The following is a 27131-nucleotide window of genomic DNA, read 5'->3' as shown; positions in this document are numbered from 1 at the left end:
ATGTTGGGGGAAATTTATGCAATCCGTGCAGGAGGGTGGGAACAAGTTGAATACAATATTTTTCCATGTTAACTGGTCAAATTATATCTTATCCCTGGAGCCTTTATTCTTTTGAAGGCCAGTTTTTGATCAAAGGATCCCAGAGATATCAAGAAGACATTCAGCTCTATACCGAGCCTCACGCCAGCAATGAACAGGGTGAATTCCCGATTCACCCCAGGTAAGCATCTGAGGCGGCACAACACTTGTGAAATAATGAACGGAATCACTTTGTTGGAGTTCTGTATGAGGGAGCCAGATGAGGCCCAACACACTTGCTGCAGTATGGGGACATCGCCCAGAGAAGCACAGGACTTAGGGGATGGAAGACCCTGCAGGAGTTCCTTCAGCAAGAACAGGAGGGCGCCCCCTGCAGGCTGGGGTCTTTAACATTAATCTCCAAAGCTGCAGTCTATCCAGCCATGCGTGACATACGCATTGACATCGCTTTCGATTTGTGCTGACGCTGAGAGCGAGCAGAGGGCATGCAACAGGGCACTACAACGTAATACAACCCTCGAACTACAATAAACACACACCAAACACACCAAGCCTCACCTTACACGATGCTCCTCTTCACTCAAGTCACTATGGTTTTGGAAGTGTTGTCAACAGCCCACTATAAAACATTCAATGGTTTATTGATATATTCAGGTCAAATTTTATTAATAAAGTTAACATTTGCAGATTAAAAAAGAAAAACCATTTGTTACATTGATTGTGTAAGAGATCTCAGTTGGAATTTCCAGTGTCAGGTGTCTGTCTTCCCACACAGATGTGAATGAAGATTGAGAAATAAGGCTTTTTTTCCCCCTCGAGGACAAAAAAAAAAAAAAACACCTGATGTACTAATTAAACAAATTAACTTGACATTCAGAGCGCACAGGGGAGGCAAGGCTGGGGGGGCGGTGGGGACACGGAGCATGTTCCGCTGAGCATGTTCCGCTGAGCATGTTCCGCTGAGCATGTTCCGCTGAGCATGTTCCGCTGAGCATGTTCCGCTGAGCATGTTCCGCTGAGCCCTGCCACCCTCATTCCTGCAGTTTGAAGTGGAAGGTGTTCACATCCCACTGGTTGATGTCACAGTGCAGCATGTTTCTCTCCGTGAAGGACACGTTTCCGGAAGCATCTATGAGGATGACCGTGTTAGTCCTAAACGGAAGCAGAATACAGGCTGAATGTTAAAAAGCAGCAGTCTGTGGTGGCTGAGGGCTGGCATGCAGTCGTGTGACTCAAAGCTCCTACCAGGAAAAACTAAGCAATCCTTCATATAAATGCAAGAACTGAGCATTTCTGTGATTACAGCCCGAACAGCTCTGCACAGAGATGGCCGTGTGTGGGATGCGTTCTGACCTCGTGCCGTATCCCGGGGACCGGACGCACACTGCGGACAGGGCCCGCAGCATGGCGCTGCTGTAGCCATCCCCCTGGAGCTCCTGGATTGGGTCCGGCGAGTGGCTAGGATACAGGAAGCAGGAGCTTCACTTCAGGAAGTTCAGTCACACTAGGTAACACTAGGACATGGCTGCTAAACTCCAAAGCTGAAAGGTCTGTTCCAGCAGGGAGACACTTGGCATTCATTACAACAGTGTTTCCCAATCCAGTCCTTGGGGACCCTCAGACAGTCCACGTTTTTGCTCCCTCCCAGCTCCCTGTCAGACATTCTAAGTTTTTGCTCCCTCCCAGCTCCCTGTCAGACATTCCACGTTTTTGCTCCCTCCCAGCTCCCTGTCAGACAGTCCACATTTTTGCTCCTTCCCCGCGCCCAGTAGCAAAAATGTGGACTGTCTGGGGTACCGGGGAGCAGGTTAGAAAAAGCCCCATTACAGGAGAGCTCCCAATGATACTCCATATCCTGTTCTAAGCCTGAGTCCTTGTCAAGCTGTTTGAGGAGTGGTATAAGGGTCGACCTAGAGTACACACACACAGGGGAAGGAGGGGGGGCTGACAGATAGGCAGGCAGGCAGGCAGGAAGGCAGGCAGACACTCACATCTCCTGATTGTTCAGGACCTGCAGCAGCTCCTGCACCAAGCCGTCCGTGGGGAGGTCCCGGCCAATCACGCTGGTGAACAGATTCTTGCCGTACTGCAATTTCTTCCATGGAGTCTCCAGGAGGGAATTACTCAGCCCATAGACTCCTGCCGGAACACAGCACACATCAGAAACCCCTGCATCACTGGTTGAGGTTTACGCAGATGCATTAGGGTCCCAGTTTGCTTGCGTCTAGTGCCTCGACAGAAAAATCTGAAAGTTTTTGAGGATGAAACTGAGCCAGCTAAGGAGAGGACTCATTTTAAAGTAGGTCTGGAGTCTCCTGTGCCACAAAAGGGTCTTTTGCTGCAAACATCTTTCACAGAAATCTAGCTCCGTCAGTCATCGTCCGGTTTACTTTAGCAGATAACCAGCCATGAGCGGGTTAAACAGAGCCATGATTGTCAGGGTACAAAATCCTGCTCATCACAGGTGTCAAGGCCTCACACCTCCAGAAAACTGTCCTTGAGGAACCCGAAACTGGAGTGAAAATGGAATACATTTGTCCAAGGCTAGTCAATCTTATATGGTATAGAAAGCCATCTATGAAGACAATTTCTGAGGGGGTGCTGCCTTGCCAACCAATTTCTCTTTGCTTCACACACGGGTGCTGGCGGTGATGCTCGTCTAGGGTGCTACATCGGCTAGGACAGGCCCTGAATGTGTCAGAACTACAAAATACGGCATAATCACAAACATGTCAGTCCTGTACTTTGAGACCAACGGCAGTGGCTGTTATAGCCAAAAAGTAGCCAAAGAAGAACAAACCCCTGAAATGAGGAGCCAACATCAGGAACTCTAAACTCAAGGAAAGGCCTGCTTCTTAACAGGCTAAGCAATGCCCATCTCACTTATCAGGTGGCTTGAGACATGGGGAGGGGGTGGGGCGCATTTCCGAGACCAGTGGCCTGTACTACGAAGCGGGGTTACTGGCTTATCGGGGTAACTTGTCGGATTTAAGGTACCACAGTTTAAATGGACTTCATATTCGTTCACTTTCATTTTGCCCAGACCACCTTAAATCCTGATAAGCCAGTAACCCTGCTTCGTAATACTGGGGGGGCGGGGATGGGGAGGGCATTCCATGGCTGACTTCCTCAGGCCAATTAGGACCGATTCCATCAGATAGCAGAAGCTGCACCCCCCATACATCTTCTCCAGATAAGAGCTTGGGCTCAATATACAAGCACATGTGGAATGAAGAGCGTGATCCCCAAAAGGGCTAGAAATAATCTGGGGGAGATTATGGCCTCTCTAAATACCACAGACCTGAGTGGGGGTAGGGGAGCGCTCATTAAAAAAATGCAAAAAGTTACGATAAGTTTCAGTATGGTCTTACTCAAAGATTGACTGTAAAACCCAAATTAGCCTCCAAAGGGTATTCATTTAAGCTCTATTTAAAATATCTGAACATAAAAAGGATGCTTAAAGTAAAGTGCCCTGTTCAAACCAAGCATGTTCACACACTCTGAACTTCAGCCCCTGTCAGCATTCCTCCTGTCTCTGTGCACAGGCTTCTCCCTAAACCACAGAGTCCGTAAAACAGGAGAGACGGGGATCTGAAATGCGCTGTCTGCTGTAATCACAGCCGATGACTGATGGCACCTTAGGTCCCGCCCACTCCTGGCTTCCACAGATAGACAGTGCATGATATCGACTTGCAGGCCCCATCCCTACAAGGAACAGAACAGCCCCAGAAAGAGCTTGGCCAGGTTAGTGGTTTAAAACAATGACAGTGGAACGGTAGCTGCCAGAAGCAGACATTAAACTAGCCGACCCACCCCTGAAAAAGTAATCTAGTGGGACATTCCAATCTGAAGTGTCTGTGGGACATTAAATCGGCACGCAATTTAATGTGGCATAAATAAAAACTAATTTCAGACATCACTAACAGGTGAATGTAGGGTGAGAGAAGAATCCGTAAAGCCATCTTCATCTCAGGAAGGGAAAGAACTCTTCACTATGCCAGGCACTCCTGGCCAGAAAAGCACTGCTGTTTATTGCTGCAAGATGGTCTAAGTTTTGTCACTTTGGGGGTTTTTAACACATAAAAACATGGGCAATAATAATGCAATAAAGCCGGAGACTGAGCTCTTCGATCGGCACCTTTTATTAACTACATCCATTACTGTGCGTAGGGAGACCAGTGTAACCTGATCCATCTTCACCACGTTTCCCGGTGTAACACTGCTTACGAACATTAATGTCAAGCAGAGTGATCTCCGGGGAAGCAAACTGTTTGGGAAGTTACAGCTCGAAAGCTTTCTGTTAATGGGAGTCTTTTTTTTTTGTAAAAATCTATACTAAAGCTGTTTGATTCAAAATTTGTTTTTCAATGAAGAGGCCAACCATTGTTTTTAATGAATTTGATCAAAGTAACCACACAGGATCTCAAACTGCTGCTAAAGGATACTCAGTCACCCCGACATGAGGAGTTACTTATATAATCACTTATGTGGGACAGCACAGACAGACGGATGGACGGACACAGGGACGGACACCAGCGGGGACAGGGAACAAACCTGGCTTCAGCACCACAGGCTCTGTGCTGCCTTTGTTTCCATAGTAACACACAGTGGTGTCCCCTTTGGCCCTGGACAGAGAGGGGTAAAGGTAGAAGCTGCGGTCAGTCGTGAAATGGCAGCCCAGCCAGTCCTGGACAGAAACAGCCAGGTCCTGTGACCCCACCTCTGCCCACTTCTGAATGTGAAGTCATGTGATGCCCGAGACTGTAGGGTTCAATCTAGGGATGGCAATTTCAGACATTACTAGTCAAACTTCACCAGTCATTCGGATAACATTGGATTAACCCCGCCCCCACCCCTCCATTCACATGGAGAAATATGCATGGGGTATGAATCAAATATTTCCTTCTATACAAAATGAGATACTACTCCTTGCTACAAAACATTAAAAAGTAGCTTGAATAAATTAAATTGAAATTAAACTGGAAAGATAGTTCAAGCGCAGCAGCACAGAATAATGTTTAATAGCTTTTGCCTTGGCCAGTTAAAGCACATGGCAATTTCTTTGTCTTTAACAACACAACCCTAACGATACTTCTCTGGCTTATAGGCTACTCCATTAATTTATTTCTATACAAAATGAGACGCTGTTCAATGCTGTAAATTTTAGTGTAAAATGTAACTTTAATTAAAGTTGCCTTGAAACTAGGGCTGAATGATATTGGGGAAATTCAGATTGTGATATTTAAAATCTTTGCGATGAATATTAAAATAAAGTATAACCGAACAGAACTTGTTATCTACCAATAGTGTGTTTTTTGGGGGAAAGGCCATTAGTTTGCATTCTGGTTAACTCGTCAAAAAGTTTCTACTGGTACACTGACAAGTAACGCTTATTTAATATTTTATTAAGAACGAATTTCCCAAAACATGAATTTCAAGAACATTTTTAACAGCAGCCACAACAACCTAAATGTACATACAAACTTAAGGGCAGCAGCATAACCAGATTTACACTTGTTGCCACAAGTTGTGCCAACAGACACAAAGCAGTGCTGATAAATCACTTCTGGTCAGTTCCTGTTCGCCTCACTCATGAGTGAACAAGGAGGAAAATGATTATGATTGGCTCAGGGAGCACATGCAGAGCTCACGCAAAAAAAGCAGAGGTAAGTTTCAGAACGAATAAACTGCAAACTTATTACAGGATAAATTACAAGTACAATGTTGCCAAATATTTTAATACAGCTCATTTATTATTCTAATTTAATATGTTTTCAAATTACACGCATTGTTGAGTATTCAACGATGCTGACTCATCCCTAGATCGATGCCAACGTGTTACTGCCACAACTCGCCCGGCTGGATAGTTGGCTTTTTAGGAAGCAGACAACCAGGATTGAAGCGGGAAACAAGAGAACCAAGAAAATCCAGGGTTCACAATGAAGGGTCTTCAAGCCTCTGTCTCACACCATGAACGCCTTTGAAGTTCATGCTTCTGTACAACAGCTGCACTCGTTAACTGGGTACCGTTAACTGTAACGATGAATGTTTAACAGTAGGAGAGCAGTGGCCTAGTCGTCTCTGCACTCATAAGCTGACTGTTAGCAGGTTAACGGCAAATGGCTATGATGTGATGTCAGTGGCTTCGCTTGGTCAGCTACCCAAATGCCCGTGGATCACGGTGCATTTATACCAAGGCAGCCCTGTAGAGGCTGAAAGAACCACAGGCTGCTGCAGATAGCAGAGGCAAAGGGCTTCAGTTATTAAAGTTAATGTGCCTGAATTCCATCCTCTATTGTATTAACGACCTGAAATTAAGATGCATTAAGTACATTAAAAAATACTCACACACCCTGTAACAATGCATTATGTAATAATGCTGCATTTTGTAAAAACAACAGAATGTAAGAAACTGAATGATGATGATAACGATGATTATTATTAATAATAATAGGGCAAGTTTGCAATATAAAATTCTAGTCTATGAATTTCTACCATTTCTTCGAGTTATTAAATAATACAATATTATGTAATAATGTTGCAACACACACTAATGCCTAATATCTGAGGGTAAGAACTATTCAGTATCTCTTACAAATGAATCAAATAAATAAAATTAACCTTTAAATAAATATCAGCGCTGAATTAATGTTTGGCCAACATTTAAGGATAGATTCCACAGTTCTTGCAGAGCCCCCCCCCCATTCGAGAGAGATTATTATTATTTTTTTTAAAGGCCCAGGTCAGGGGATGGTGTAATAAAGGTCGATACGCGGCACCTGCACACATCAGGCCAGTCCTCGTAAAACGGACGACCAAGCATGTGGCTGATCAGGGCGGATGTGAAAAGGCTGGGAGAATCTCTGCAGGGGCTCCGGCTTTTACGGCCAAGACCAGCTGCGGTGTACATGTGGCAGGACTACCCATACTGGCCTATTCAATGACTGACTTTTTTACACTACGCCCCCTGCAGGTGGGTAGCCAAAGAGCATGCCATGCAGCCAGAGGGGCTCCGCCAAGTCCTTACGCAGAGAACATCCCTTTTATTTCACTTATATGCTTTAAATGTCATATTTCCATGTAAATATGGAAAGTGATGCAGGTCCACAAATGGAGGAAAAACTCATCTCTCTGTAGATGATTTATGCACACTTGTAATAGAAACTGGCACCCATACGAATAGGTCGTCTAATGGGATATCGCTACTATGTCAATTCTTTGCTCACTCAAGGACAGCATGACATTAATAGGCTCCAAGCTTCCGGGAGTGACCAGAGCAGGACTGGTCCACATGTCCGATCACACGGCACTGTTACGTGAATCACTAATAGTGACATAAAAGAGCCATCCATTTGCCAAGTGACATTGCTCAGTGAGGACACAAAGGCTGCCATGATCCCTCAGGGACCAATTCACCAGTCGCTTTCCTGCTGCAGTGCACCCTGGGTAACGTGAAAAAAAGTCACTTATTTAGCTGTGCATGTTTTTTAATCTTCCACTGTTTGCTCAGGATACACTGGATCCCCTGCATTGGGGGTGGTGGTGAGCAATCACTGCTTCAGATAACAGCCTGGCTGTGGTGGATGTCGGCTGACACGGGGAGATGAATTCCCGACCCGCCATCTCGCCCAAACGCGCTGTAGCCCAAACAGCTCAGACCGCGGCGGCAGTAATTCCAAGCCTTAACGAGTTCGTTTGCATTTCCGAAACGGCTTTGACTAGCGGGCCGCGGAGAAACCGCAGTGCCGGGAAAACGCGAGATCTACTTCTCGAAAGCCGCATTAGCCACGCTGGGGGGTCAGGGCCCGCTTGAGCTCAAGGATGGCAAGAGGACGGGGTGGGGTCCGTAAACCCAGACATCCAGCCACTGTAGCACTAAGCTCTGAAGGCCTCCCAGTCGAGGAAAGTTAAAGACCAAAATCCTCCCTCAAAGCACTGCCAGTGTAACATAGAGCTTTACGGCTAGAGAGCCCACAAGATACATTTGGGTTATTTCACTACAGAAATACTTATCAGCACCAGTACCACATCATGCAAGTGCATTATACACTATCATGGCAAAGGTGCGATCGGGATTCAGCACCGCGGTGTTTCCTGGTAAAGATTAAATACGGTTTCAGTTCCTGCACAATGAAAAACATTATGTTTCAGAATAAGCAGTAAACAAGAAAAAAGCAAAACAATAAAAACACACATTTAAGCTTATCTACTTTGTTTAAAAATCATTAATTGTGAACTCAGTTCTGGGTCAGCAGAGAAAACCCATTCAAGCAGGGAGGCTGGAATGAGGTCACCATCATGGTCTATGGAACCAGAGGCTGCACTGGGGATGGCAGGAATGCTGGGAGATCGCAGATATGAAGTAAAACAGACTCTGAATAGGTTCTAGACAGGGGCCTATAGCATGAGGGGAAAGCCACACATCTCTGGCAGCAGTGACCAGAGGAAATATGGCTGCAGATCTGTTCGCGGGAAACAGTGAAGGTGAAAGGAGACACTACAGGAAGGTCCCAACATCGATTGCCCGTCACACGCAGGTCACAGCCACGGGTAACAGTCTGCAGAGAGACACTGGCCAATTATTCAGTAAGAAGTGTGGGTTTCTGTCCAGATGGGAACCAACACCGGGCCAGGGCCCCAGGGTGCTCAGAACCAACCGGGCGCTCACCTGAACTCAGCCGTTAACAGGTTGAAGCCGTTGTACAGGTGGCTCTCAGAGGACACCTTCTTCAGGTAGGAGTAGCTGTCCATGCTTTCTGTCAAGAAGTTTGACACTAGAAAGCCTACAAAATTAAAAAAAAAAAAGCCACACGGAAAGGAGAATCTTTATCCAGGAGAAAGAGCTCGTCACATCAGAGAAGAGCGATACACAGACAGCAGTGCAGTACCCCATGTCAGCCAGCAGATTCATCATGCGAGTCCTCCAATCAGATGGCTCTAAATCATGACACCCATTAGGCTGGGCGCTCATCACTGATTCCCTGCAGCTGAAACTAATCACTTTCAATTTCCCCCACGCCTGAGCCTCCAGGCCCCTAAAATGAAGACTGAATATTTTAGAAGGGCAAGGGCGGGGGTGTCAGGGGCAGGGATAGCGGGAAACACGTATCGCAGATGTCTGACTGGCCGTAGTGACATTTCAAAATGTGCTTGGGCCATATTCAAAAAGAGGTCTATCGTTTATGTAGGAGAATGTTTTAAAACTGTACAAGCTGCAGACTGATTGATGCAGGTCAGGAACTCATGTAGAGAATTCCAGCACAGACGTTTCTCTCACTCTGACTGTCTGACAATATTTCACGTGAAGCCTCAATTTCAGATACTCAGCAATGGGAGACAAAGAGCCAGAGTTAGCGGATGTTTGGGTGATGGGTGACCAGTCAATGTTCAGATAACGTGGAAAGGCCAAATGTTTAATGGATTAAATTTGGTTTTTGGCCTATGAGATGCTATTTACATTTCTATTTCCTCTAGTGACAGATTTGATGGCTGGCTGAATGTCAAAACCACAATTTATGTGGCAGAATGTGGGACTGTTTCGATGAAGACACCCTATTAATCTTGAATCAATGTGGGTAAACTGTCAAAAAGTCAGGGAAAAGTGAAAGTGTAAGGTTTTTTTTTTAAAGTCTCCTATATTTGGAACAGAATGAAACCTTCAACAACCTAAATATAAATCTTTGGATTATATTTGACAGTGAGAAAAATATTCATAAGTTCCATTTCTGATGATCCTGCATTTGAGATGAACTAAAAAGTGAAACATTTATTACAAACAGTTCAAAAACACATCAGAGCAAACAGCACCCCCCTCCCCCGCACTGAGGACTTTATGTCTGTTCCGCTCTTCTCAGATGTTTTTCTGGACTCACTGCTCGCCCTTTGAAAGGCCAGGGAATCCACGCTTGGCTCGTCTGCAGTAAATGGTTCCTCCACTCCGTGACAGTCTCCATAAACACAGTAAAGACTATCACAGCAAAAACATGCTGCAAAAAACACAATCCCCCTTGGGTGTTGGCATTCAATGGACTATACAGCATTTACAAGGGCGATATAAACCAAGAAATGCAAGCATGGAGCCGTCAAGGCAGAGAACAGAGATAAAATGCTTGATGTACGTGAAAGGAGCAGGGGAACAAAGCCATGCTTTCAGGAATGATGGACAGCTGTCAGAGAAGTCAGGCGTCTTACAGCCAGTGTCGATCACGGATGCCCGCTCTCTCCTATGCCCCATACACCTGACAGACTGGCTTCTGCCCTGTGTGTGTTCATTTCCCTGGCTCTTTCTATACATTCCTGACGTGCTAATCTGCTCTCAACCAGCTACATTCTGGCAAAGTGGACCCCCAAGGCGATCTCCCCCTCACCTCTTCCCTGGCGGTCCGGATTGGGCCTGGCATCCATGTAGTTGGTGAGGGCCGCCAGCCTGCCCCGTCTGCTGATGCCCAGCCAGGAGCCGCCCTCCTTACCCTCCTCCAGGTCTAACCCTGTCACACAGCACAGAGCACAGACCGTGAACAGGGACCCGGCTGTGTGGACAGTGTCACTTGGGCTTGTGCTGATGGACCCAGGGAACCGATGTGAGCTCATCACTCATTATGGTGCAGGTACCTGGCCCGTTTAATGTTTAGACATCAAATTGGGGGGGGGGGGCAGCTAGTTTGTCTCGCTCAGTCACCCCTCATCACTTCAAGCTATAATTTGAAGAAGACTAACTCAGAAGCTACTGGGGGTGTAAATCAACTCGACAGGGGTGCTTTTTTCCCCTCAGACCTGGAGAAATGCTTCAAAAACAGACAATCGAGACTAAATCTCCTGACTGCAGGGACACACACATCAGCCACCTCTGTAAGGCCCAAACTCCCAGCTTTGCCGTTACCTCCAGTAGCACACAGCCCTGTGAACAATTAATGAGGATTAAACTAAAGCAAAATTCGCTCTGAACAGAAAGCCATCTCAATGCCTGAAATCTCGCCAAAGTTCAGTCCAACCCATCTCCTCCCTAATTTAATCAACTGTTAATCAAGCTGCCTGTGCCTTTAATGCGTAACCAAGCAGCATAATACATCCACCACTTGGAGTCAATAAAAATCTGCATATCCAGACATTTAACGACATTCAGTTGCAGCAAGCTTTACACCTTCTAACCAGATCAATAAAAGTAAACTATACAACATTGTTAAATTATACCCAATTAAAAGCAATAATTAAAGCCCTTAAAAACCAAATCCATAAATGTCAATGAGAACCAAGCTCACCAGACAAAAGTCTGTACCTTTTCTTTCATGGATAAATGTGCAGCCAGGCTGAGCAAACTAGCCCAGCTCATAGTGGCAATGCGGCCTCGATGAGCAGCAATGCGGCCCCCATGAGCAGCAATGCGGCCCCCATGAGCAGCAATGCGGCCCCCATGAGCAGCACACCCGGGAGGGTGGGAGTCATAGCAGCAGGGGCTGCTGAAATTACGGACATCTTACTCGAGACACTCTCCCTCCCCCAGCATCGGAAGAGAGCAGCCAGACACCACAGTCTGACATGGTACGCGGCCAGGATGGTCTCCGTACCGCCCCCCCCTTAATTATTTAATTAGTGCTTTGTTTGTACACAACACTGAATTATGACAGTTATTTCCAGAAGGCATGGCAAAACACTCACTATTAAACAGACCAAAACAAGGATCTAATTAAGCAGTCAATCAAAGGTCTGCCAGGAGACTGAAGTGATCATTTACGGTTCACAAACACGAAGTGAAGGAGGCTTCATGGTGTTAATGACTGAGGTGCGTGTGTGTGAATCACACGCAGCAAAGCCAGTACGGACTGGGCCTCCTGACAAACATGCAGGGGAACAGGGCCAATCGATTGGTACCAGGAGAGAGAAAAGGGCCACGCTGGTCAATTAAAGGCACAGTGACATGAGCCCCCCCAACGATTACCGGTGATTGGACGGTTAGCCAGGCACCCATGTCGTGCTTCCTAATGAGGAAAGTGGCATTCCCAAAGGAATGCGGTTTAGTTTCTCAAGTATAAGCATGTAAATGAAGCAATCCAATGAACACAGGAGGAAAAAATTAGGAAACAGATTTAAAACACTGCTGCAGCTGGGCTCCAGATGAGCTGGTGATAAACCCGCAGACACTGACTATGGAAAGGCTTCCTCTGGACCAGTAAAAGCCTACAAGGTGAAGTGAAAGGCAATAATATGCACTTACCACTGAGAATCTCACCACCGTCTCCCCAGAAGTGGGCGCTCTTGGACAGCCTGCTGTAGACCTCATCCCTGTTGGCAGCTAGAATGAGCCTGAAACGTAGGATGGACCGGGATGGAGGCAGGCAGAGAGACAGAGGGAGAGATGAGCCCCACTCTATAAAGGCAGATTCCTGAAGGTTCTTGCCAAAAGAAGGACTGGCAGCATCCCCACTCTGAGGTGAGGGCTGGACTCAGGCTTCAGAACTCACAACCAGTCAGTTTACCGCACGTCATCAGTCATGGCCCAAGTTTCTCTGGGGTAATGAACCCAGAATTCTCAAAGGTACAACAGACTGTTTTGGGACTTTCAGGTTATGAGACTGTACCTCTAAAGACTTGCTTGTTATTGGGGGGGGCGCGTTCAAAGGCAGTTGAAATGTACACATATGCTTATGTACATCCTGCCTTAACTTCAAATCAAATGGTTGATATGGCCAGAGATACAAAGGACAAGTGCAGGAGACAGACCAACAGCTCAGCCCACACCTCCCATTAAACGCAGCTAGAGCAGAACATTCATGCCACCCCCCAGGAAATCTGATGGGTTTTTAGAGATCACACTCCTGTTAAGCACAGCTACAGCAGACCATTCATTCACCCCCCCACACACAATCATACCCTGTGTGTCCTCTCCCCCTTGTTCCGGGCTGTTCCTCATTACAATAATGAACTGGCTAATGGCTGCAAATGCGTTGGCCAAATAGCGGGTAAGGGAGGCGAGATTAACCGCAGCACAGTGGACGTCCAGAGGCTGGTAACCCCCAGGGCATCATAGCCCTGCCTTCCGACTGGAGAAATGCAGAAACTGAGGCACCGCTGTAAGACCCACAAGCTGTACCTAGGGAAGCAAACGCAGGACGTCCAGAAGAAAGGTGCAGTGGCTGTTGGGGAACATGGTGAAGGCAAAGAAAACCTTTAGGGTTTAATGCTGCGTTCCACTTGAACTCGGAAACGCCCCATGAAGTCGGAATTCCGACTTGTCAACTTGGAGGAAATAGACATAACCCCAGAATCCAAGATAGCTGCGCCCTTTATCAACAGAAGTTAAAGCTGTAGTTTTATACCGTTTATTGTGGCTCGTTAAATCGGTCGTACACACAGTACTGTCCAACTGCTATCTGTGGATGTGTTGCTATGGAGTTAACACATTACATGGTATTTTGACCATATCAACTGAAATTGCTAATAATGGCTAACAATTAACCGGTCTTGAATTGGATTTCTTTTGTAGTTGGATAGTTTGTCGGATTTAAGGTAGTCGAGGCTAAATGTAAATAAAGGCCATTTAAACTGAGGTACCTTAAGTCCAACAAGTTACCCAGCTAAACAAGAAATCTTGGATTTTCAACTTCTTGTATTGGAACACGTATGTGTGTGTGGGTGTGACATCATTCCCAGTTCCAAGTTCTGACCTCAGAGGTAAATGGAACACAGCATAACACTGCATGACAGTTGAACCCGACCAACCACAGAGTGTCACCATGGCAACCCTCGAGGCCTGCCCCAGGCCCCTTACCTGCACCCTCTTTCACAGCCACTGGTCTGCAGTCACTGCAGGCTGAGTGAGATGGTCACTTATGACTCAGCACTGCACACCAGGAGGACAGCAGCCTCATGACCCCCCCGCTGACCCTCACTTACCCCAGATTCACACTTAGGTCTCTGTTCCTCCTAAGGAATCCAAAAGTCCCAATGGCAAGCAAGAGAATAAACACACATCTCTACCTACAGCGAGTTCCCAAACTGCATGACAAAACAGCCACTGCATGGTGCCTGCAAGATAACATCCTCTTACACACAAAATGGGGGGGGGGGGGTGTGCAATGGGATGAAGTGGAATGGAGGAACAGCGGGGAGGTCAGGTGGTTAGACGAGGATGGGGTTTTGTGGCACGCAGACCTAGGGAAAACTTGCCCACACCTCAGGACAGTGACCGTGACCACAGAGAATCGCAGTCACCCTCAGAGCCTGATTATCATTAAAAACAACCACAAGCGAGGGGGGCAGTAGCTTCAAAGGCTAATTGATACAAAGCATCTTCCCTTTGAAGGTGCCAGCATGACGCCAACACGCCCACTGCCTTTCCCACGGAAGAGAATAAACATGACACATTTACGCCTGACAGTGAGGCATATGGTCTATTCAGGCAGACCTACCACTGATATCTACCAGTCAGACTTGTGAATGGAGCCATTTCATTGCCATTTTCATTATGTACTGTGTAAGTGACTGTTTGCCCTGGCGCTGTCTCAAACAGTAATCCTCAAATCACCACCTCCAACCAGACAATTACCCTCCTTCGGGTGAGAACAGCTCATCTACACCAGCACACGGCCACTGCAAATACCATACCTATAAGCATTTGATGCAGGACGGGCATCGAACTTGAAGAAGATGATGCACATGGGGTAGTCTCCACGGATGGGGGGGGTGGGGTCGGTTGGGGCACTGTCTCATATGGTGCTGGGCAGCGTGGGGGGGTCACACTCACTGCTTCCACAGGACCATGCCAACAGAGTCTGCGGGAACACGGACGTTGCAGTTACCAATTCCCCTGACAACGGTGACCTGAGAAGACAATTCATACATCTCTTAATGGCACAAACTCAAAGACTATCCAAATGCAGCAAGAATGTCAGGCCCAGCTGCCAGGTCCTCAGTGCTCCAGCATTTATTAACACACAGAACACTGAGAAATTAACGTGCATTAGGAAACACAGCCATAAGCAGAACCTAAGGGGAAAAAATACATCAGTTTAATATAAGGAAAGGCTATAAATCCTTTTGAAAGAGCATTATGAAAATCTGAACAGTCTCAAAATACATGAATGCCACAGAACCAACCAAAATCTGCCACATTACTATATAAAACAGATTGAATATGCAACTGGTTGAGCTTTAGTGTAGCTACAATATCCATTTTTCTAAATTTTGGTTTAATAATGAGACATGAACAGAGTGCTACAAGGCATGACCTAAATGAAATGAAGGCTTCAGCCTGGCCCGCTATGTGCTGTGACACACAATGAATACAAACTGGGACATAATACACTTGGCGTTTTCATCAAAAGGAACAAATTCAAATCAGCCGATTTTCATTCCACACATCACCATCTTTCTGGATTTTAATCCCCCGATTTAATTTGCACACAACCCTACGATATACTCAGCTAACGACTGAGAGATGGGTCCAATCACGCTCTGGGTTATGGAAAGGCACCTGGTCAGATTGGACATGCTTCAGGGATGACGAGCCGTCATGAAGCAGCTCCGCACCTATGTCAGTGTGGCGACCCAAGCCCAAGGAAGCCTGGCCGCTAATTGACGGGGGGTGGGGGGTTGTGTGATAAAGTACAGAGCTGGTACTCTGTCGACCCAACAGGAGGATATCTTAAGGCAACAACAGGCTCCTGTTAAAGCAGAGTGGTATTGCAGTCCTTCAGTTATGGCAGAGACATTTGCAGTTTATGCTTATACATTAAAAGGGCATAAAAATGTTTCAGGCAGAACATCCTAATTAAGGCCTTTCCAAAAAGTAATTTGCAATAAAGTGCACCCAACAAATTAAAGTGAAACTCCACTTATAGGTTATTTGCCTCATCACCTAACTGTGTCCTACATATCCAGAGGAAATTGTATCAATTGAAACCATTGTTCACCATATGACATCATTGCGTAGGTACTGGGGCATCATGGGGAGTAAAATATGTGTTCTGTAAATCAGTATTTCCCGATTACAAGCTGAACTTGCCACAAGATTTCCTGACTGCCTTTACTCAAGCTATTTTTGTATCCGGCTATTGTCACCTAAAGGCAGGTCAGCCTTTAATTAGACCCCAAGAGGCCCCAGTCTAGACTTCAAGATGCACACTGGGAGTTCCTAGAAACAGGCTAGTAACAACAAATCAATCCACTGCAGAATAAAACATGATAAAGCTAATTTTATTACTTGCATAAACTACTGAAGCTTTCTTGGGTGCAAATTTCTGCAACAGGACACGAGACAAAGTGTTCATTATTAATAACAGTGGAATTCCCTTTTAACAAAGGCACTATGCTGCTGAAAGACCAAGAAACAAGCCACATGTCTAAAAAGAACATTTTGAGGGAAATAAATCACAAATTCAACTTGAAAGCATTAATGTCCTCTCTGATGCTGACAGGATTGATGTCAAGACATCAAAACTCTGGGTGGCTGTGCAGTTGGGGGAAGTCCATTACTTTTAACACCAACCCATGTGGAGTGTACAGCTTAGACTGCTCCAAACCCAGCCAGGAAATGATTTTACTTCTGTCCCCAAATAAAGCCATCACAGCCCTCTGAAGGGGACATCGAACTCGGCCACTGCACCAGCCCAGTGTCAGAAAGAACACCAGCTGGATTTTAAAGCACTCCTTAACCAACCAAACGTTTTCCCATGGGGACCTTACAGCAGCTAGCACTGGCACAGAAAAGACAGGTAAAGACTTGGATTGGGAAAGAGCTCGCGGGAAGTTGTGCAAGACAGATTGCTGTCACATAAAATCGGACTCGCGACCCATTCTTATCTTATCTGATGAAATGGATCACTCTGTACCTCTTAAAAAGAACTGGGGCTCGTAACTTAAAAAAAAAAAACAGCCACTTCACTTTATAAATGCATTGCTTTGAAAAGCAGGCTAGCAATCCGATTACGGAACAGGTGCACAATAGACAGCTGTTAAGGCTTTTAAACCCTTTGCAACCGTGATGTACAACCCAGTTTATGTTATTCTCGCAACTTAATTATGAAGTAATTAGACGTTGGAATTGCGGCTTTATATACCATCATTTAAGGCGACCAATCATTTATGTTGACAATAACGATATATAGTTGTTCCTGAAGCTCTTAGAGACGAGTAGACATCAATAAACGTTTATGTCCTTCCTATTAATACATGAAGTCTTGTCTTTAAAACTTCCTCCGTGATCATTTAAAAAGCATAACCACAAGCCCGAGGGAACCACAGTATTGTCACTCAAACAAATCAGCCTAGCGCCAAAAAACAAAGTTAAAACAGACAGTAAATCGCAAAGGCGTGTTTATTTATGTTTAGGTTATTGCAAGTACTTTATGGCAACGCTACCAAAGGTGCAGCGTTAGCAACTCGATAGCTACCGTATTATCCAGCCATTACACAACAGACGCAAAAAAACAACCCGATAGCAGCTGATTTAAGAAGCATATTAAATGATCACTTTGAACATCAAGTGTGAATTTAGACACTAACCAAACTTCTGCCGGCTTCTGTGTAACTAGCTGGATAACGCGGCTACCCAGCAGCACTAGCTAACGTCTAGCCGAGCCGGCTAACTCGGTAAGGCTTACAATTCCATTAATACAGACATGACCCTCCACTGAGTGTGCTCTCGTAATTGAAAGCTGCATTGCATTAAGTTTGCATTAACATTACTCACGAGTCCAACTGCTGCTAAAGATCAGTAGTTTGACCATCTACCCCTCGCCAGTTTATAACCTTGTCTCCCTGACGCTCCAGTAACACGTCACATGATTGGCCAGAAAGCTAACACTCTACGCTCGCTTTCTAAATGGTGGTACGGTATATAAAACTATAACTGTATAACGTCTTTGGTTCATGTGGTACATTGGATATATATTTATATTACTGACACACCCAACTGTCACTAATGATCAGTCAGTTGGGTTAACTGAATGGCCAATTAAAGTTTATAACCTGGTGTTTTTATACTGCAGTAATCAGAGACGTAATTGGTCGATAAATAATAGGCAGCCCTGTAGTCCCCGCCCTGTTAATATTATTAAGGGAGGGCTTCTAACGTTGTCACATTGTGAAATTGATGGGGCAAAGTGTGTACGGCAAGTTGTCAACATTAAGAGGGGCGAATCTCAACGATGTATCGATTACTGAAGTTATAAATCCCAACCGCGCCGTAGATAATTTATTGTACGAAATTAATACAATATTTACATTTAGGTATACTTTACAGTATTATTTTTATGGTGATCCTCTTCGGACCTGTTGAATATTTTCCAGATGACCTTTAGAGGCGACTACAACAGAAACAAAATTAATTTTTTCAGATACGGGAGTATAAATACAACTGATCGTGTTGAGACGGGCAGCTTTTTTAAGACTAGGATTGGGTTGATTTGATATATGGTTTGGTTGGCAGCGCAATCTGACCAATCAAGGTGAAAGTGTGCCCGAATGTAACGGTGTTGGGCGGGACTTTAGTCGTATTTGGTGTCTAGGTTGTGTTGGTGGTGTTTAACGTGGATTTCAGGAGGGGTGAACTGATAGGCAATCGGTAGGCACTGGTTTATTAGAGGAAAACAATTTACATTATATTTTAAGTCTGTTTTATCCAGTACAGTCGTTTACACCCATTATCTAAATAATTTTCGCGTTTGAATTCATCAAGGAAATCTTTGTATTTTTCAATCTTTTTCTAAATGCTCCCTGTTATAATGGAGAAGAAAATGCCCACCTGAAAATAGTTCATTCTGTTGTTAATCCACAATCTGAAAACAGGGATTAGAGATCCAGCAAACCGCGTTGCAGTTTGGTGCGATACTGACGCATCTTCGTTAACGAATCTAAAACGTTTGCACAAAACTGACAGGTATCGCTTGCATATATTCGCTTGCACATTGACTGCAAACTCCAAGAGTTAATATTTCTGAGTAAAAGAGCGTAGTTGGTATACAGCTTCAGAGTGATGCATATAACTTCAATCCTATTGTCGATCGTGCAATTTTAAAACTAATTACTATTAATAATAAAGTTGCTATTGTTGTCAGAATGTTTTTTGGCCAATTTTATACTGCAGAAGTATCAGAACTATAATCATATTTGTTTTTCCTACAGGTTCTCCCATCAAGAGCCCCACAATCCAGTTATAAGACACCCCGGGGTGCGTGCGAAACGCCTTGGAGGGGGAATCCGCTGATCAGACCGACAACTACACGGTCCGCTCCGTCCCTGGGTCCAGGCGAGAGCAGGGCACAAGGTAGGGAAAAACAGATCGTGTTGGTTTCGCCGTGTACGCTGCTGGTGCTTTTGGCCGCGTTTCTGATGAATGCGGAGAGGCACCTTTGTGCAGACGCTTGGCAATTGTCATGGTGATTTGAGTTTTTTTTTTCCCCACTGTGCCAAGAAAAGAGAGATTGCAGGGGTCCGCTGGAGTTCCCCTCATCGTCCTTAGGATTGCCTGGCTACTCTCGTACATTTCCACTGCCTGCGTGTCTTGAATAAGCGAATGCATATCTCCCCCCCCCCCCATTAAATGGTGACAAAGTGTGGGTGCCGTGGATTTAGCTGGCTTGCTAGATAACAATGCGATATCTAGTTGTGGAACACTGTGTCTATCCTCTCGCCCCGTGGGACCACAATGCGATCTCCCATACGGTTCGGGTTCGGCTGTTCCAATGTCCAGCTTTACATCGAGTCCTTTGAAGTGAAAATATTGCGTTAATGAAATAATTAAATAGCTCCATATTAAATATTCCTCATGGGGGGTCTGCAGCCCGAATCGCTCGGACTTGGGGAGGTACCAATGGCAGCGAGGAAAGGTTCACGCACCTGCTGCAAGTCTCTCCCATAACATGGACACTTTTAAAATAAAGACGGAGCAACTCTTTCATGTGTACCGCACTCAGCTACTTTATTCTAGTGCGGCGTAATAAGTATAAAGCATGATCGTGCCTGAGTAACTGTACAGTGTAGCACTTGACTTTCAGTAATAGATATGATCGTTAAACTCTGATTAAAAATTACACATCACACAAGTGCGCTTTTGTATCGTAAACTTCCGTTGCGTGCTCAACTCTTATAAATTAATTGAACTCCATTGGTCTCGTATGTTTGAAACCATAGCAATGCATGAAATTTACCTATAAGTAATTGGCAATTCAAAGGGAAAAATAAACTCAAAGAAATCATTTGTACATATTCATTTCATGTGCAGCTTTTGCGTGAGAACTAATGGTCATTTAATTAGACCGTTGGTTTCGCCAGCTATATCTTGGTAATTCATATCAAACTAATTATGCTACTTATTATTTTTCTTCACTAAATGACCCTGAGAGCATCAGGATGATGGTACATTTAGTGAAGAAAAATAATATTCTCTTCATATTTAAGAGTTTGGCTTAAATTCTGTGTAGTTTACTAAATAGATGGTATGATAGACTATGGATTGGGTGGTGCGGTGTTGCAGTGGTTACCTGTCTCTTTCCCCCCCCCCCCCACACACACACACACACAGTCCACAAACATGCTGAGGCTAATTGGAGTTACCAGATTGTCTGTAGGTGTGAATGTGTGTGTGAACGGTGTGTGTGCCCTCAGTTAGCAGTTGGCAGCTCATCCTGGGTTGTTCTCTGCCTTGTGCTCATAGGCACCAGATCCCCATGACCCTGAATAGCACAAGTGGCTACAGAAAACATTTGGATGGACCTTAGGCTGCTCTAAGCCCTCTCAAACTTGTATGGTGTGAATGAGAAGCTGGTGTTTTGTGTGCAGCTGGACCTTGAGAGGCTAATAAAGAAAGAATGGGAGGTGTGTGTTGCATGGCTATTACAGGATGTGAGTTATTCAGATGCCATAACTTCCTGATTGGAGAAAAAGTAAATGCTGTAAGGTCAAAGTGGATGTGCATAAACGGAAGTATGAATGGCCTTTTTTCAGTTTGGTACGGATATTATAATGCAGGGAGTTTGTCTCGCTAATACATTGTTGCTCTGTCATAGGAAAACAAAAACCTAGCAAGTTTTTCCATTTTAATGATTATTAATTTTTAAGATCATCTAGTATATGTTTAAAAATCAGTGTATAGTTTACCTCCTCTGCTTTTGTGTGAGCACTGCATTCGTTCTCTGACAGTCATTTTCATCCTTGCTGTTTAAATCACTCCTTGACGGTTTAGTGAGATTTTTTTTTGTTCCATAAATACTCCAATATTTACTACAACAAAATCACATTGCAATATTTGAAAAAAATTCCAATGCTGTGCTGTCATAGTATATCATACAAAATATTTTATTTATTATGCTATCTTGATCGTGTTGTATCTGCTCTTCTGACCAGATCGCAATCAAAGCTTGTGCCACTTCATTTGTCCATGTATCCATTATTATGAAATAAATTTTTTACGTCTGTGGCGTAATAGGTCATCCAGAAAAAGTCCAAAACTAAAAAGCTGAAAGAAGCCATATCACCACCTATTGTAGTGGAGTCGGACATACATCATGCAATAAATCGATTCCCCTCCCTTGCATGTTTATTGGGAGAAGGACAGTAGTCAGATTTAAATGGCGTAGTCAAGCTATAACTGTAGCTCGACTTATTCAGTACATTTACATGCACAGCTGTTAATACGGTTAATACTGGGAAAGGGCTACAGGTTGAGTTAACTGTAGATTCAACAGATAAGAGCTGTCAGAGTCCCAACACTGCTTAAAGATCTTGGAGTCTTAGGCCCTGTTTACATTTGGCTTTAAAATGTGTCTTGGGCGACTGGATCGTAAGTCGAAGGCCGAGACACATCGCTGTTTACATCTGTGTCTATCAGGCGTCTCCAAGGTGCCCAGCTGACCAATTGTGTTCAGATTTTGTTACTGCCCCATAATGTCCTTGTTACAATGATAACAATTGTAACAATAATATCCATTACAGTACAAAAGATACGTGGTCAAACGTGTCCCAGACACTTTCCTGTCATGTTATCCTGATCTTTTTGTTTATCTCTTCTCCCGACCAGATTTTTTTTTTTACTTCATTTATCATTGTTTTCTGAGTTTGCAATTCTTTTCAAGGCGCTATTTGTATTGTTTCAGCGGCAGGCAATTTGCATAACCAATCAACAAAGAAAGTCCCATCCAAAGTACCAAAGAAGTTCCCCAGCTGGTTTGGCACTTTTGGTACTGGAACTTTCGGTGCAGGTACTCGACCGAAAGTCAATGGAAAAGCAAAAGTACCAAAAGTACAGTGCTTGGTGCAGTGGAAAAGCACTCCAGTCCCTGAGCTGAATGTCACCTGACGTTCCATGTGAGTAGCTGGTGAAGAAGGCACACAGTGAAGTGTCCAGAGCTGGGCACAGTGAAGGGACATGTCTGTGGTTTCTAGGTCCACCTGATAACATCTCAGCAATGCAAGTAAAGGATGAAATTAATCTGGGGGGAAAAAAAAAATCTGTATTTCAGTGTAGACATGCCTCATTATTAAACAGATAACGGTCACATTTTAAGCTAATGCAGCATGTCATCCTTTGTTCTGCCTGCTCCAATCGAGCTGTAACTTCATGACAGAATTAAGCCAATGACCTGGTTTAAATCTGTCTACATGACAAAGACTGTTCTGGCTTTCATTTGTGAAGGTCTTTTTTTTTTTTTTTTTTTTTTTTACGAGCTTCTGCACTGATGTTCTCTAGAGTTGATTTATTGATTTATTTTTTTCCTTCCTCTTTAAAGTACCCCACCCCCCACAGATTATACAACCTCAGGTCACAGAGATGTGACCACAGATCTGTAAGAGAATTTCCAGCCGACTCATGAATAATTAAGCATGTCGTGAGCACCACGCTCAGTGGTGTCGGGGATCTTGAGTGTGTCTGATCCATCTCCCCACAAAATAAAACCGCTCGCATGAAAGAACTAGGTTTAGTTACACCGAACTTGCAAAGTTGAGGGAGACTGTTGATTTGTCCTTACTTTGATCTAGGCTAACCCTCTTCATTAATATGTAGCTGGTAATAACATTTTTGTGGTTTAATTGTCAGATTTCTTAGTATTCTACTTCTGAATCCTACATTTTTGCATAGTACTAGTTTCTTTGTACCTTTCCTGCTCATTTCACAATCTCTCATCTTCAAAGGTGACACTTCTCCAAGAACAAAGAATGCATTCGGAATATGCTATTCCCTGTGACTCTTTCTAGAAGCTCGAACAGTGAAAAAGGAGGGCAGAGTGCGTATCAATGTCTTGCGGCATCAATAAATGCAATTTTGAGTATATTTTGAGAAGACTATAATACATGGAAAGCTGAACAAGAATAATCAAGATGAATGACTGGATTCATCCCAACACTGAACATTTCTGTTGAACACGCTGGCATGGAGCGGGGAAACAGGAGCAGGAGTCCAGGGAGTCAGGGAAACGTAGGATTTATTCAGGGTGAACACAATTGGGAACATGGAGCAACAAGCAGGACTGACGTCAATGACCGGACTGGGGAATCACTCACAGAAACCCACTTAAATACACAGAATCAATGAACAAAACTAGAAACAAATAACAAGGGGATTCCACACGAGGTAAATGAGGGGGCGTGGCACACAGGAGGATCGGAACAGTTGGAGCATGACAATTTCATTGGGTGGCCTGAGGAACCAGACATAAGACAAGAATATGGACATGTGAGCATAATAATGCCTCATCACAGTGTGTGCAGGAAATCTGGTGTTTTAGTGTGTTGCTGAAATGTGTTATAAAAAATAATTCATCAATAACAATATTATGAATTAATATTGGCCTGCAACCCTGTCAATAGCCAGGATCTCTGAAATTTCATTGCATTTACAGTGTTGTGAAATGCATTTCATACTGATATTCATGGTTTTGACTGGGCTTTTGTGTATTTATGTTATACGTTTACATTTTTTTTTTCTCTCCGGAGCCATGAAATCTTTCCTGTATGGGAGGGAAAGAGGCATTTATCAGAATCCTTGCAGTTCCCATGTAAGTGACCAGACCTAGAGTGGTGTTTGGAGTCCGGTAGCATAGCTTTGAGCCCTCTACCTGGCCTGGGATTGGTAGTAGACCCAAGGTGGTCTTGTAACCTTTATAAAGACGGCACACACACACGTCTGCCGTTTAACTAGATATACTGAACTCCATGGCATGTCCCCGCATATCCTAACAGAATTAGGTCTGGCTAGTGCCGTAGTAACGTACCAGGGGGGTATTCCAGAAAGCAGGTTATGTGACATACCCGGGTAAGTTTAAGGGTAAGTTAGTGGATAACCTCAACTTTCGGTTCCAAAAACGGAGGTTAACTTTCTGGGTATGTACGTAACCATAGCAGCTTACTCTCTGAAGATAACCTGCTCAGTAGCAGGTTATGTTCCAGGGTAAGTTTGTTGCAGAAGGTTACTGAGCATGGCGTGCCCTTTTGATGACGATCCTGTGAACGTGGAGGCATAAATTATACAAGGTTTTTTTCGCCGGGAGAGAGTTATAAGACCGCGTATTGATGTCTTGTCATTTCCTAATGATTATTTGAAAAAGCGTTATCAGTTTTCAAAAGAATCGTTCATTTACTTAACATCTCTTGAAACCGCATATTGCAAATGTCACAAACCCAAACCGCGGTTCTGCGCTTAGCACAGAAAACATTCTGTACATAGCGCTTCGGTTTTTTGCGTCAGGGCATTTTTTGTACAATATGGGCGACGCAGAGCATATAGGAAAGGCAACTGTGTGTAGAGCCGTTCGCACAGTATGTCTGGTACTTAACGCTTCTTACACACGTTTATACAGTTCCCTGTCCATAAAGCTCTGCGTGTTATTAAAGAGGAATTCCACAGAGTGGTAGGTTTGTCCTTTGTAGTAAAATCTATGATGCATATTTAATATATAGTCATACTATTTATATCTATAGCCTACATGTATTCATCCTGCACACACACACACTTGATACTTCCCTATATGACTTTCTATTTCAGGGTTTCCAAATGTAATTTGGAATACATGTAATACATGTATAGTGACAATAAAAGGCATTCATTCATTCATTCATAATTGGGTGCATTGATGGCACCTACATTCCTATTAAAGCTCCTTTAATAAATGAGGGTGACTATGTTAGATAGATAGATAGATGTCTTTATTGTCACTATACAAGTACAGCGAGATAGCGGAGGAAATCTATTCATAGTATCAATGTGCAGGTAACTTGATTTTGTATCCTTAATTTTTTGCCTTGTTAAAATCATCAAACTCATTACTTTTTTCCACTAACTATAGGTAATCATTACAGGACAGTACAATGCTGGTTACCACTGGTTGCCCTCAGATGGGGTGAGGGGAGGTGGTGGTGGGCTCCCGCCAGTTAGACGGGCTTCAGCCTTTTTTCTATTAGCTACATGACAGAAAGAATATACTAAATCGTGTTTAATAAATAGTTAAGTGATCGTGTAATCAATAACCTTTTTGCAGAATGTTTTTGTGTTTCATTTTGACTTGGCTCAAAGTTCTTCTGTCTCCAGAAGGATTACACCTTATTAAATAAGAAACCATATATTCCTAGTCGAGACACATTGTTATTTTAACCTAAAGAAATGAATGGCAGGAAAAGTAAATGCTTTCATAGTGATTTAACAGTAAAAAGGATGCGGAAGGGTTATGTGTTTAATTATTTTGCATTATAATAAAAGGGGAGGCGATGTCAAATTTGCAATTTAATACACACGCATTTATTCTGTCCTTTATTTTTTGCCAAGCCAACTCTTTCTTTAGCCGATGCAGCCGTATTGCTTTTTTTCATTATTATTGGCTTGAATTCCTCATATGCGTGCATTAAAACTTCCAACTCCGCCTCTGTGAAGTATGCCGCTCTCTTTTTTTCACTTTGATTTTCCATTCTGACTCGTGAAATCGGCGATCAATTGAAAACGTCTTTATGTATGCACGGTGCACGCGCATTAACTCTGGGTAAGCAATAGGAGGTTGATTGAACTTACTCTTCTCAGGTGTTTTGGAACCGACATACTCATGGTATGCGGGTTTGGGGTATATCAACCCAGAGGTTAAGATTTACCAAATGGTAAGTTAACCAAGCTTTCTGGAATACCCCCCAGAAGTTTCCAGGGAGCCTCGATGTTGGGGATGGTGTGTGCTCCAGGGGGTTGGGAGGCTGTGCCTGTGATTGGAAGGTTGCCAGTTCGAATCCCAGGGTCAGCAGAGTGATTTCACTGTTGCGCCCCTGAGCAAGGCCCTTAACCCCCAGTTACTCCAGAGATTGTCTGGCCCTGCCTTCTCAATTGTATGTTGTTTCAGATAAAAGCATCTGCTTTTATAAATGAATAAAATGTAAAGGTGGAGTCAGTCCTACTCTGGAACAGGAGGTAATGCATTCTGAAGGAGTTCCTTCCTTATCCTATGCCATTAAAGTGCCACGGTAACAATATTGCGTGGGATACAGGTGGTTGCTGCATGTGGTGACATCATTTCCAATGAGCTGGGTGCCTTGCCTGGTAGGGCTGATCAATTTGGCGAAAATATCTTATCGCGATTTTTCTGACGGCTAACGCTGCTTGGATGCCTGATAACATTAGAACCTCCATTTCCCACGCCAATGAACGTGAAACTCCTTTAACCTCCAAGCAAGACATACTTTGGCGTATGCAGCCCTTTTGTTTGCGCTAATGTGCCATTAGCGTTAATAACAGCAGCGAGTCTAACACTCTCAACCGAAAAGCCGTAATGTCCCTAACAGAGTGGCTGCTCTGTCCTGACATTGTGAAACTGAGTTTTCAAACGTAGTATGCTTTTTATAAAACGTTGAATAAATAGATGTAATTTATTGATGATTTCATGTTGGTCAAAGTTTCTGCCTTTTAACAATTGTATAAATTAATGTTGTTTTTTTATACTAATCAATTCAGGTGAAACTGAAAATGTATGTTTTCTGGGTTGCAAACTCTCACGCTTCTAACGTGACACTCACGCTTTCAGATTCACGCAAGAATTCTTACAGCGAATCTATATTATTCCATTATAAACCTAAAATTAGCTACATCAAAAGCATTAGAGCAAACCCTACAGACTATATTTATAATGTAA

General features: G+C 44.0%; 2 protein-coding genes across 7 annotated transcripts in view; one reads left to right on the top strand and one right to left on the bottom strand.

Moving 5' to 3' along the window:
- Positions 1 to 663: 663 nt before the first annotated feature.
- On the bottom strand, positions 664 to 17960 carry tango2 (transport and golgi organization 2 homolog (Drosophila)). Of its 4 annotated transcripts, XM_072708986.1 has the most exons (10): positions 17726 to 17960; positions 14641 to 14807; positions 12251 to 12339; positions 10407 to 10526; positions 8708 to 8822; positions 4594 to 4664; positions 2031 to 2178; positions 1393 to 1497; positions 1061 to 1191; positions 664 to 1018 (listed from the first exon to the last, which is right to left on the bottom strand). In XM_072708986.1, exons 2-9 carry the CDS (start codon positions 14691 to 14693, stop codon positions 1071 to 1073), a joined length of 822 nt encoding a protein of 273 aa, XP_072565087.1. In that variant the 5' UTR covers positions 14694 to 14807; positions 17726 to 17960; the 3' UTR covers positions 664 to 1018; positions 1061 to 1070. The 4 variants fall into 4 exon arrangements, with proteins under 4 accessions (XP_072565087.1, XP_023668113.2, XP_023668112.2 ...); XM_023812345.2 differs by having other exon boundaries at positions 664 to 1191; positions 14641 to 14856; positions 17726 to 17959; XM_023812344.2 differs by having other exon boundaries at positions 664 to 1191; positions 17726 to 17959.
- A 384-nt stretch (positions 17961 to 18344) lies between these two features.
- Positions 18345 to 27131, top strand: part of arvcfb (ARVCF delta catenin family member b) — a 113638-nt gene continuing 104851 nt past the window's right edge. Inside the window, exons 1-2 of one of the 3 annotated variants that reach the window (XM_072708982.1) lie at positions 18345 to 18598; positions 19159 to 19300. The gene's annotated coding sequence lies outside the window, so the exon portion shown is untranslated. The remainder of the gene's footprint in view (positions 18599 to 19158; positions 19301 to 27131) is intronic. The other 2 variants (XM_072708983.1, XM_072708985.1) reach the window with 2 other exon arrangements.

The sequence above is a fragment of the Paramormyrops kingsleyae genome, chromosome 2 (genome assembly GCF_048594095.1).
Source record: "Paramormyrops kingsleyae isolate MSU_618 chromosome 2, PKINGS_0.4, whole genome shotgun sequence".
NCBI lineage: Eukaryota > Metazoa > Chordata > Actinopteri > Osteoglossiformes > Mormyridae > Paramormyrops > Paramormyrops kingsleyae.
This window is presented reverse-complemented; position numbering and strand designations above follow the sequence as displayed.

Coding starts and splice junctions, on each gene's coding strand:
- tango2 (XM_072708986.1), bottom strand. CDS start 14,693: ATGTGCATCATCTTCTTCAAGTTCGATGCCCGTCCTGCATCAAATGCT. Junction 10,527..12,250: donor CGGTGGTGAGATTCTCAGTG/GTAAGTGCATAT, acceptor GCTGTGTGACAG/GGTTAGACCTGGAGGAGGGT. Junction 1,498..2,030: donor GTCCTGAACAATCAGGAGAT/GTGAGTGTCTGC, acceptor CCTGTATCCTAG/CCACTCGCCGGACCCAATCC.